The 13,104-nt window shown below is 23.1% G+C and overlaps 1 protein-coding gene across 1 annotated transcript in view; it reads right to left on the reverse strand.

Annotated features, from left to right (window-relative positions):
- Positions 1-2,904: 2,904 nt before the first annotated feature.
- LOC111613890 (synaptogenesis protein syg-2-like) overlaps positions 2,905-13,104 on the reverse strand; it is a gene marked incomplete at both ends in the record, with an annotated part of 71,372 nt that continues 61,172 nt past the window's right edge. The window contains 8 exons of the mRNA XM_023355246.1: positions 2,905-3,116; positions 4,719-5,009; positions 5,991-6,158; positions 6,327-6,479; positions 6,891-6,948; positions 7,104-7,225; positions 7,465-7,654; positions 7,779-7,900. Of these exons, the coding sequence (XP_023211014.1) occupies positions 2,905-3,116; positions 4,719-5,009; positions 5,991-6,158; positions 6,327-6,479; positions 6,891-6,948; positions 7,104-7,225; positions 7,465-7,654; positions 7,779-7,900 (1,316 nt within the window). The remainder of the gene's footprint in view (positions 3,117-4,718; positions 5,010-5,990; positions 6,159-6,326; positions 6,480-6,890; positions 6,949-7,103; positions 7,226-7,464; positions 7,655-7,778; positions 7,901-13,104) is intronic.

The raw sequence follows: 13,104 nt of genomic DNA on the forward strand, positions 1-13,104 counted from the left end.
TTGATGGCTTTTATTGGAAAACTGCAGACTTATTTCTTTCATAAATTTTAGAAATAGGATTGAATTGAATCTAAATAATTTTCATTTTACGTATGAAGTTACTCACGCAAATGCTTAATCGAATTTCTCATTTCCATTGTATAGAATGTGAAAAGAAATTGATAACATATTTATTTATTTCCACGAATGATTACGAGTAACGGTGGATAAGTGTTTATTTTTTGATCATTTTCATCTAAGTTATTCGTTTAATAAAAAGAAATTCAATAAAATTTTTTTATTTGATTATAATAATATTAATAACCAATACTAATAACTTTCATCTTCATTGCTTTATCAATGTTCATCTCATTTAGCATAGCTGAATATTATGCTTTGAACAAGGATAGTTTAACGCCAAATTAAATCTTTATTAATAAGAATATATGAAGAAACATGTAACATATTACATTTGTGTCTATAAATTACATGATTTCCGGTTATTTAATGGAATATGATGTAATTTAAATTAGCGAGCTAACTCATATTTTCAATAAATCAATTATATTACCTGTCTCAATCTTTGAAATGTAAATTTTAATCAAATACAAAATTATATTAAATCTAAGAGATAAAAGTAATATCAATGTTTAAACCAAAATCTATTCCACTTATATTTTGCACTTTAACAGAATATAGAATGATTTCATATAAAAAAAAATATATAGTTATAATTGCTATATGTTATTCTTGAACTTCTAATATTGGAGTTTTCGGCCTTTTCTTAAGAGAAATAAAATTTCAATAGTTGATAGACAAACAAGATATGTCAACCATAAAGTTATCAAAAATATTTGTGACATAATATATCATTCTATATTTCATAATGTTGTTAATTATATAATTAAAATTAATTTTAAAGTAAAATGTATTGCATAAAATACAGAATATTAAAAATAATAATAAAATTGTGAATAATTAAGCATTAAAGCGATTAATAAAATTATAATTATTTGTGTAAGAATATGATAAGTAATATCTTTTACAGTTCAATTAACTGTAAAATGAAAATGAATAAAAAGTAATGCCGGTAAAAATAATTTTAAAATAAATAAATTAGGAACAAGAAAAATACGTACAGTATTTCTTTTCTAAAAATATAATTATAGTAAAAAAAGTTTATTTTAGAATTTATTTATTAAACGAATAATAATATAACTATAAGTAGAGATATATAATATATTTTTAAAAAACATCCTCTAAATTCAAACCATACTCATTTATCTGTATCAACATTATTTAAAGAATATTTTTGATAATAAATCCGAAAAAATTCTTCTACAAAATCATAATCATAACATGTAACAACTTAAAATAAAAACGTATATAGTTACTATTTACGTTTTTTATTTTAAATTGTTAATATTAAACAAGAAATTAATATTAAAATACAGTAAATGTTCATAATACTTTTAATTTCGAAACAGTAATCATTAGAATTAATCGATCTGTTGAAAAAAATAAGAATTCAAATGAAATTTTTTGAAAAATTTTGTAACATTCTTTATACACAATTTTCCTTCTAGCTCCATTTTATAATGTAAATATGATTTAGAAAATTTTATCACAAACTCGTAAATTCTAGCAAATAACACAAAAAGATTAATATTAGTAAATATAAAATTTACATAATATCCTTAAATATAAGAATTATATAAATTTAAGATTTAAATTTACATAGGATTTATTTATACGTATAATTTTGTCAAATTCTTATTAATTTTAGAGAAATTTTAATGCATTTCTTAAATTAATAAAGAATAAAATATTTACATAAATAGAGAATTAATTTCACGCAAAAAAATATTTATGTTGACTTTTATTTTTATTTTATTAACTTTTAAAATATTCAGAGATACTTTAAGAAAAACATTTTATTTTATAGTTTTATTTTTTATTATATTAAATTTGTTAATACAGTATTTAAAAAATTTGAAGCATGTAGCTATTAATCTAATTATTTTTATAACAATTTTAATAATAGCTTCAAAAATTAATAATAAAATAATCAATGTTAGATAATTAAAATTAACATATTATAGTTATTTTATTGTGATAATTTATCACTCCAATTTATTAAAATATTTGTTGGATAATTTTGAATATATACCATTTTAAGAAGAGATTTTGTTTTATAATATCGTATTTTCATTAGCTTGAGTAGGGTATGTGCAAAATCTAAAGGAAAAAAATTCTCTTTATATTTCCAAGATCAATATTAAGTATATTAGGATAAGAGTAAGGAAAAATTTTAAAATGTTGTGAAACTTTAAAAGACAATCGTTAAACAGCGTTATCGCATCACACTTGTTATTCTACATCAAAAGTAGCGGCTTAGATATATATTCAAGACAAAACATCTTAGAAGTAAGTGCGATATTATAAAGAAGCTTAAAAAGTGTCATCTAAATTCAAATACTAAAAAATCCAAAGTATATGTTTTGTGAATCGTATATATATCGAACGTCTTGTGTAATGTGAGTAAAAATAAAAAGATAAGAAATTGAAAAATAATTATGTAATTTAACAATAATTTAAAGTATTATTTTTGTTGATGACATTTCAAAAAAATATATATATATATTTTAGCAAGTTCTTTTATACCGTTCTAAAAATAATTTTAATATAAAAGCATTTAGTAAAGTTAATTATAAATCGTTACTACAAAAGGGAATAAAATAGTATTATTTTTTAAATAATACAATAAAGTAAAACATTTAATTGTTGTTAAAACAATAAAAAGGGGTGGAAGAGAATTTTGTTTTTAATAGAATTATTTTCAAACTTATAAAATTTATAATATTTAAAATTTAATTTTTAAATATTATAGAGATTTCTATCATTCAGTTAAAGACAAGAATTTACCTGCCTGGTGATAGTGAGGCTGAGATTAGAAGAAGTCATCCATCCGTCTGGTGTTTGATACGTCTCAATTTCTGTAGACTTCATGATATTATTATCTACAACCCAAGACAGTTGTGCAGGAGGATTGCTGTAGTCGCTTTGACAGCTAAGCACGATAGTTTCTCCACGACGAGCTTCCGAAGGACCGCTAATAGTCAAGTTCTTTGGACCGACTGTCAAGAGAAGAGTAAAAACGTTCGTCATGAGTTTTTTTCTTTTATATGTGCTTTAAAAGATTTTCTGTTTTAAGTCAATCTTTTAAAAAGTATTTGAAAGTGTTTTCTTTTAACGAAATTGAATTATTTTTATAACGATAAAGAAAGTTACTTCATAAGTTTTGTAAAAGAATTCTTTTAACTTGCTTCTTTTTTCTTATTCAGAACAGAATAGCAAAGTCAGTCCTAATGTAAAATCAAAGAAATTGTTCTAGCGAACTGAATTTAAAGAAAAAATTGTTTTATCGTTTACGTTGAACTAATCTTTTTTTCGTATTTCCATTATTTAATCATTTCTTAAGGAATTATTTAATATTTAAATTTTCGTATTGTTTTGAAGCGAACTGTCATCAAATAAATGCTTTTCTTCCCTTTCATAAAGCAAAGAATTTCATTTTAAAAGATTCAGTAAATGATCAAGTTTATTTCTGTTTAAAAACATTCCTAAACTTAAAACAAAGAAGAAAACTAAACATAAAAATTCAAATATTATTTAAATTTAATTTTAGTTTTTAATTTTTTAGAACCAATTTTCTTTTCATTTCCTTTTAATACTTTAATACTTGTATATTGGGCTAAATATAAAGGAAAAGAACGTCTTAGTTCATTAAAAATACAATTAGGCTTACAATCAAAAGAAATCTAAATTAGTTTAAGTATATTAACATAGTCATTATAGATGAACTTTGTATCATACGCACGAATAATTTTAATAGTTCCTGAAAGGTAATTTTTAGATAGCCTTATTACCTTCTCAACTTAAGTTCCCTTAAAACAATTAAGTGAGAATTCAACAAAATTCCCATTAATGACTTAATTGCAAATTGTTTTTCACATATTACTATAAAAGAATATATAAACTACAAATTTTTTGAACCGCAATGGATAATTTATAGTTTTTATGAAGTAATTAAATCTCCATTATACGGAAATTTATGGAACAAAAGCGTTTGTAAGTACTTTGCAATAGGCAAGTTTAATAATGCTGAAGGCATTTGTGATAATAAAGGTAGTACCAATTAAGTTATGCTTCATAGCACCTCAGGTAGCTTCAGCTTCAATTAAACGCGATCAAGCCATTGTTTAGTTTATTGCTCTTCGTTAAATACTTCTTTTATTCCAAAACTATCAGGAAAAGAAAGATTGTATTGTCTCATGCCAATATAAATTATATAGGAGAAGTTTATGAAAGGCAAAAATTAGAATTAATTAAGCCCTAATTAAGAAATTTTATCTCTGTACGAAACTGGATGATGATCTTCAAGTAACCTCCCTACTCACTTTTCATTTTAAATAAACCGTGACCTTTTCTCTAAATTTAATCTATAAAATTTGTGCTGCTGTTTAAAAGATAAAGTTCTACTATTGCACTAAACTTACTGTAATTATTTTAAAATATTCATAATTATTTTAAATAACGATCATTGTATATCGCAGTTACTAACGATGAATTATTTTTCTATAAACGAATTATATTTCAGTTATTTTAAATAAATAATTTCTGCCTGCATCATAATATAATTATTATTTAGTAAATAAAAAACCAATAATAATACTTACATAAAACTCTAATAGTAACAGACTTTTTCATAGGTTCTTTTGTAAGCGCATTAGAAACTTCACAACGAAAAACAGCATTATTGTCCTCAATTCCTGCAGTAAAAGTGAAAGTATTTGTTGTCTCGTAACCAGTACTTGAGTGTGAAATATCTATTAGTACGTCGTTTCGGTACCAAATGATACGAGGAGCTGGCTTTCCACCTCGAGATATGCAAACAAGTACTACTGTGTCTCCCATTTGAACTACATCATCGTCTTGGTAACCCTGAATTATTGGAGGACTTGGAGGGACTATAATCGTACAAAAATGTTATTTTTACATCTTCGATAATTTATATTTTCTAATCCTAATCAATTTATTAAAATGATTGATTGTATTAAAATCTAAAATAAAAAAAATAAAGTTAAATTTAATGTTTTTTGTTAAAATTTATATAGGTATATAAATTTATATAAGAAACGTACAGGCTAAATTATATTTTTAAAAATTATAATTTTTTTCCTACACATTCTTTAACAAACAAGAAAATTCGATTTTCAATCGATGTTTTCTTGTTCAGTCACTTAACTTCAATTCCCACAAGAGAAGAGACACCAAGATTTTTGACGACGAATAGCAGTAAATCATTTGAATTTTTAATTAATCAATATATACTTAAATGTGTGTAGGTTAGCCTATATCATTTATGAAAAGCATGTAGAATAATTTCTATTCCTGACACTTCTTTCTTCTTGTAAATAATTTTAGTTGAGCGAAGAGATTTTATTATCGATATTCTTTTCTAACGTATAGCTTTCATTTCCAATGGATCGGTTCCAGGCAACCCCAGGTTTGTCATAGTTAATCTTTCCACTTGTTTTTGCTAAGCTTCTAACTTTTAAATAAGTTTTGTATTAAACATGTAATATTAAATTTAATTTTTATTATGAAATAAAGTAAATTATTATTAATATATTAATTATATTAACATCGTATTTTATATATACAGGTATGTGTATGTGAGTGTGTCTCTTAATTATAATAATAATATATATTAATTATATTATTAATATATTTGCATAAATAATACAGGGTATATATATTATTACCCNTAATACAGGGTTTCATCGTTTTTATTATTTCATCGTTTTTATTATTTTTATACTCTTGTGTAAAGATTCATCGTTTTTATTATTTTTAAACTCTTGTGTAAATACTTTTTAACTTGTATATTATAATATTATATTATAAACTGATATTTTCCAGATCCTCACAGATATATTAATACTTACACAAAACTCCGACAGCAATTGTTGCTCTAAGTGGTTTCTCTAAAGCAGGATGAAAAGCTTCACACGTGTAGGTGGTTCCACTTTGTTCTAATTTAGGATACAATGTTAAGGAACTGCTCGTTGTAAAACCTTTTTCTTCATCTATCGTTACGGATATTTTTGTTGCTTCTAGTTTGTTGGAAAAAATCAACTTTAAAAATTTATAGTTTACTAACTTAAAATATTTAATATAAATAAAAATTTAGCAACCTCTATTTAGTTTAAAATAATTAAATAATAATAATTTAGATATTTACATAAATTAATTTAATATGAATAAAAATACGATGAAGACACCTGGTACAAGCTCTACAGATCTTCTGTACCATTTCATTTCCACAGGAGGTTTGCTTCCTCGTGTTTTACATGTTAAAACCAATCTCTGAGACTCGCGAACCATCACTTCTTCTCCATCTGGAAGGCCATTAATCGTCATGTTTTTGGGCGGAACTGGAATCGAAAAAAGAATATCGTTAAGTACGTTTATTTCCATCAAGAGTTCAGACTTGGACATTACTCAAACTTGTGAATGGTAAATAATATTAAATTTAATAGAAACGCATGTTATAAATTCTATATGTTTGTATTTTTAATCTAACCACTTATCTTATGCAAACCTTAAACAGAGCGTATACATTTAAATAAAGGTAAATAATAATAAATTTTAAAGATGTTCAACTCAAAGTTAAAACTCATAAATATTAAGATTTAAATGTATAAATAAATTATTATTTATCAAAAGTCTGTGTCAAAATTAATTAATTTATATATATCGCAAAATAAATATTTTAAAAATACTTATTAATATTTTCAAAATATTGATTATTAATATTAGATATTTAACGAATTTTAAGTACTTACTTACAACAGTTAACCGAGCAGCGGCTCTAATTGGTTTCTGATTTTTACTTGGACCAACCTAAACGCGATTGAAATATTTTCAAAATTATATAATTATCAGTATATAAAATACATAATTTACAAAATAAAAATAATAATATATTTTTAAAATATTTTCTTACAAAATAATTAAATAATTAGTGAAAATCTTAAAAAGTATAAACATTTTTTTACCTGACATTGAAACTCTGCTTCATCTTCTAAACGAACATTTTCTATTCTAAGGTTATATACACCTTGAACGGTATTTAGTACCATAAAATACCTCGGATACCCAGGAATATTACGTTCAAAACCTTTAAAAAGTTCAANTAATACAGGGTATATATATTATTACCCTGTATTAATAATATATTAATACAGGGTTTCATCGTTTTTATTATTTCATCGTTTTTATTATTTTTATACTCTTGTGTAAAGATTCATCGTTTTTATTATTTTTAAACTCTTGTGTAAATACTTTTTAACTTGTATATTATAATATTATATTATAAACTGATATTTTCCAGATCCTCACAGATATATTAATACTTACACAAAACTCCGACAGCAATTGTTGCTCTAAGTGGTTTCTCTAAAGCAGGATGAAAAGCTTCACACGTGTAGGTGGTTCCACTTTGTTCTAATTTAGGATACAATGTTAAGGAACTGCTCGTTGTAAAACCTTTTTCTTCATCTATCGTTACGGATATTTTTGTTGCTTCTAGTTTGTTGGAAAAAATCAACTTTAAAAATTTATAGTTTACTAACTTAAAATATTTAATATAAATAAAAATTTAGCAACCTCTATTTAGTTTAAAATAATTAAATAATTAGTGAAAATCTTAAAAAGTATAAACATTTTTTTACCTGACATTGAAACTCTGCTTCATCTTCTAAACGAACATTTTCTATTCTAAGGTTATATACACCTTGAACGGTATTTAGTACCATAAAATACCTCGGATACCCAGGAATATTACGTTCAAAACCTTTAAAAAGTTCAAAATATATATTTTATAATGTAGGCTAATATTTAGTTTTTCAGGAAAAATATTCTTGGTAATTACAAAGTCAATATCGATTCAAAACATTCCTGTGGAAGCTTTGAATGCATGATTACTTTATCAACACTAAGAGGTCATACATATTCTTTTCCCTTACCTTTTTAAATTTCATCTTAAAATTTATGCATTGGAAATAAGAAAGTTTTGTTTTTATGTAATAAAAATTGACTTTCTGTAAAACTTGTTTTCTTTTTAAGAGATTTTTTAAATTTCAAAAATGCAAATGGCAAAGAACAAAATTCTGTATCTTATAAATCATGTTTTGATGATAAAGGTTATCTTTATTATCGTAAGAATATATATATTCTCTCGATAATAATCTAAAAAGAATAAATACATTATTTAAAGAAAACCGTTTTTATAATTAAAAACATAATTATTTAGTAAAGTTAAATAATATTCATAAATATTTTCATTGAAAATATTGTATAGCATCCACATAATTAGATTTTAAATAAAAACTTGTAACCTTATCTGTTATCTATAATTTATTTATTCTTATTTGAATAAACGTAGAAAGTATTTAAGATAGAGAAAGCAATATGTAGTATTAAATAGAACTATAAATACGTACATTTTTTTTCTTTCAATAAATACGTTACATTTGTAAAATATAACTTTATTTACTCACTAAAAAGTATATAAATTATAACAGCTATTTTCTTCAACAAATTATTGAAATTAATTATTTTAGAAAAAAACGGATTTTAGTTTGACATAATTTAAATAGAAAGAAATATTAACGATAATATTAGAATATGGTTAACAATGATAAGTGAAACCTAACAGCTTATATTCAAGAAACAATTCTAGCATGTCTAAAAAAATTAATTAAGAATTATAATAATGAAAATGGATACAAATTCACCCCTTTCATTTATATTTATAAGTAAAAATGAATATAGATGATTTTAGACGTATAATTTTTAATTCTTTATTTTGTTCTATTTTATTATGCTGTAATGTTCCATATTTAAATTGCGTATGTCTATTACTTAGTATCAACTCTGTCTTCATTTCTTTTTTGAATGCAGAAATTTAGTCAAAACAAAAAAGTTACATTTATTTAAACTTAATTTTCATAGATTAAATTTTTTAATTTCTTGATGAAGTTATTCAATTATTTTCGGAAATACTATACATTCCATAATCAGGCTGACAGAGGCTGCGATTCAAAATTTTGTGGCCCCTTTTCCGATTCTTTATAAAAGCAATAAATTTTTAGATATTAGATACAATTCACATTTATTTTACTGTAAATTATGAAATTTATAAAACATATGATAATTTATTGTTTTTTTTTTAGATTTCTGAATCCTTTTAAGACCAGATAATTTGTTCTCCTATACAATTCTCGGCGATCCTGACCGTAACTTTATTATTATTGTTACTATTTTGGTAATTATTTCTCGGTTCACTTATAAACAGATGTAAACTAGACTAAGATATCTTTAAAAAGTTTCTAAATAAAATTTTTAGACATTTCTCGTTTATTACTAGATTTACAAGAAAATAGGTTTTGTTTAGCGGTTTTTTATTACCATTATTGCATATTGGATTCCGTTAGAATGTGTGATAAACAACAATAAAATTAAGTAGTTATCAAAGAAATAGAAGAATTCTGTCGTTTATAAATGATTCCCGGGATATTCAGTATTAAAGTAAACTAAAATATCATTTTATAATACAAAAGCCTTCATAAATAAAAAACAATAAAAAGATTTTAGAATATCAAAGGTTATTCGGTCACATTATAGGAGCATATTCGAACATATTATTTGAAAATTTATTTACAATTAAATTTCAAAACAGATAATTCTATAATATAGCCTAAATATAATACTAAGAAAAAAAAATCATGTGTATCATTTTAACGTATATTCTCTTTGCTATTTATGTTTTTATCAATACCTTAATCATTAAGAAATATCTAGCTAATGATTTTCTGCTAAACCTCTAATAAATGAATCAGAATTTTCTTTCATTATCTTCATCCATTACTAAAAACTAATGAAGTAAATATTTGTATTTCTTAAGTGTAATTTTCATTGCTATGAGAAATCTGTTAATTATTAATATAAAAACAAACATTTTAATGTTTTATAATTTAAAAAAACATTATAGTAGAATTAGATGGGAAAGAAATTATTATCAAAACTTTATTAAATTGTATTTTATATAAATTGAATGGAAGTTAATATAGAGGGTGAACCAAAAGTCAGTTAACCTCTTATTATACTTGTGTGTATATATATATATATAGGCCCTATATATATACTGTGTATATACACCGGAATCCCGACTATCCAGACTAATTTGTGCAAGGAAAACACGGATAGTCTGAAACACAGATAAACATAAAATAATAAAATATAGATTTCTTTCGTTTTCAAAAATATTGTGTAGGAATTTAAATTTTATATATCTATGTATAATCTCATATTTTTTCCAAATTACGAAATTTTAATTTTAGGACTTGTAGGATATTTTTTAATCTGTTGCTTGTAGTGCCTACTTCATCTGTTGCAAAATAATATATTCCAGGACTAATAACTCAACTCACTTCCGTCCCTTAGAATTGAGAGCTGAGGGAGGAAAGAAAAGATGAATGTTGCTTGAGATACTTGATATTACGCTACATAATTCTAATATTTTCACTATGCACGGANTAAAGGTAAATAATAATATTAAATATGTAAATAATTAAATAATTAAGACAGCAATTTAGTCTTAATGCATAATTGACTTTTGTATCCTCTTGTGCTCTTAATACTTTATATAACATGTATTATTTATTTAGAAAAGTTAATTAATAGAATAAATGACTAGATATGAATTTTAAATAGAAATATTTTGTATAAATTAAAATCTAAATTAATTTATTAAACTTAATAATAAAATGTGCATTATAACATCTTCAAGTTTAATTTCATTTGTTTTTATTTTAAGTTGAATACCCAACTACATACATCTTGAAATATAGAGTTAACTGAATTTTTTATATAAAAATAGTTTTTAGATAATTTTAAAATAACAAGAAAGGAAACATAATAAAATGAGAAAAAAGGACGATGTCATATATTTATCTTTTACACATACTCATAGTTTTCCTTCCTTTATAGCATGCTAATTTGTTGAAAGAAGCAATAGAACTGATAACGTCTGAAGTAATTCGAATGTATATATATATGTATACATATTATAACCTACTATATATCATAAGCTTATATATGCTCATGGCTCATAATTTGCATATATAGGCCTACAGCAGATTATAAGATGATAAGAATATAAATGTTTGTAAAATTTAATATTATCAAAAATTTTATCAAAAGATAACGATAAACACTGATTCTGTAATTCACATTTATTTTATTAATTAAATAGCTTAATAATTATTTTAATTACAAAACTTTGCAATCTTATATTTTAATAATATTAATTTTTTCTGGTTTAAACATTTAAAAAATTTAAAATAATAATAACATTAAAAAGTATCGCCATTTCCTCTTTTAATTTCCTTCAAACTTATTTTTTAAATTACTAATTTCGAAAAACATTAAAATTCATTTCATTTACTCAAATTAAAAAAATTATCTCCAGCTTTAATATTATTTAATTTGTGTAATTTTTTCAGAGAATGTTATAAAAATTCAATTTTATACAAGTATTTAGTTTCACTTTAAATAGCTGCTTATTTATTAATTAATTCGCAAAAAATCTTAAATGATGAAATATGTCAATTGTATTCAATTGATTGAAACTATCTTCAATATTCAGTTGATAAAAGTACCAACTACTAGTATTAAGTACTACAATAGGTTACAAAGTAAATTAGAATGTTACTGGCAGAGAGTAATTGTTGAGATAGAGAGTTGTACTACTCAATAATAGTTTATAATGTATGAAAATAAGTTATAATTAAACGTAGGATAAAGAAGTTAGTTTAATTTGGTTTAAATGATATTTACTGTTGTGATAATAAAATAATTGTTTGACATTGATCTACACCCTTTGTAACAGGCGGTTGCCTTTCTACGAATAAATATTGATTTGATTTATTTATTAATTAAATAAAAGTAAATTTTTCAACAAATTCACTAATTTGTTATTGGAGACTGAAATAAAAATTAAATTTATAGTTTTCTAAAAAAAATTAAGTTTTTATCCTAGAATAATTGCTATAGAAAGTATTCTATATAAGAATCGTTACGATTTTTATATAAGAATTTCTATAGCAATTTTTAAAATAACTGACTGTAGAATCCAAAGAGATCTTGCTGTCAAGTAATTCAGATCTTACATCATAAGCATTAGAACGATATAGGAATTATATCATTCATATAAGTAGTATATTTTTTGAATGGTTTCAGAGATAGGACTTTGCCATTGATGCTCAATCATGACATACTGAAAAATATTACCTCCTGCTACTAGACGAAAAAGTTTTATTGATATTGCAATATACCTTATACCATGTGTTGGATTTTTTCCTGTTATATTTTTATCACTTTTTTCTTTTGATGAAATTCACAATACAACAAGTTCAATATATGAAATGTAAGAAAGTCTAACAGTTTAATTCCCAAGGGAAAGTATAAGAGAAAGTCCAGTTTACCGGTTTTTCGAAAAATATCAGCTTATGTTTTTGATTTGCCGGGTTTCTTTGTTTTTCAGCTTTTTCTTCTGTTTCAAATGAAAATATTAGAATTATATTTTGATAATATTTGGTAATAAAGAAAATATTCAAAGAAAACTCTTCTTACTGTCTTAATATTATTTGTATTTAATGTACTTAAAATTTAAAAAAATTAACATTACTTACTAATCAATTTAATTTAAAAACATTAGAAATACTGTAATAGGAATTTTTATAAATATATTGTCAAATTACATCAAAATTATAGATATTTAAGGGACAAAATTTTTGGATAAAGTAAAATTTCGCACGATAATCACAATTAAAATTTAATAAATTTACTGTTATATTTTTTCATAAAATAATACTTATTAAATTATATTAAGTAGTCGAGAACACTTTAATATATTAATTTATTAATAAATTTTATAGAATATTTTTGCACTTTATTCTTTTGCATTGTTGGAAATTTGTAAAGTAGATTATTTTT

This window comes from Centruroides sculpturatus, unplaced genomic scaffold (genome assembly GCF_000671375.1).
Source record: "Centruroides sculpturatus isolate CEXI.00-Female unplaced genomic scaffold, Cexi_2.0 scaffold2075, whole genome shotgun sequence".
In the NCBI taxonomy this organism is placed as follows: domain Eukaryota; kingdom Metazoa; phylum Arthropoda; class Arachnida; order Scorpiones; family Buthidae; genus Centruroides; species Centruroides sculpturatus.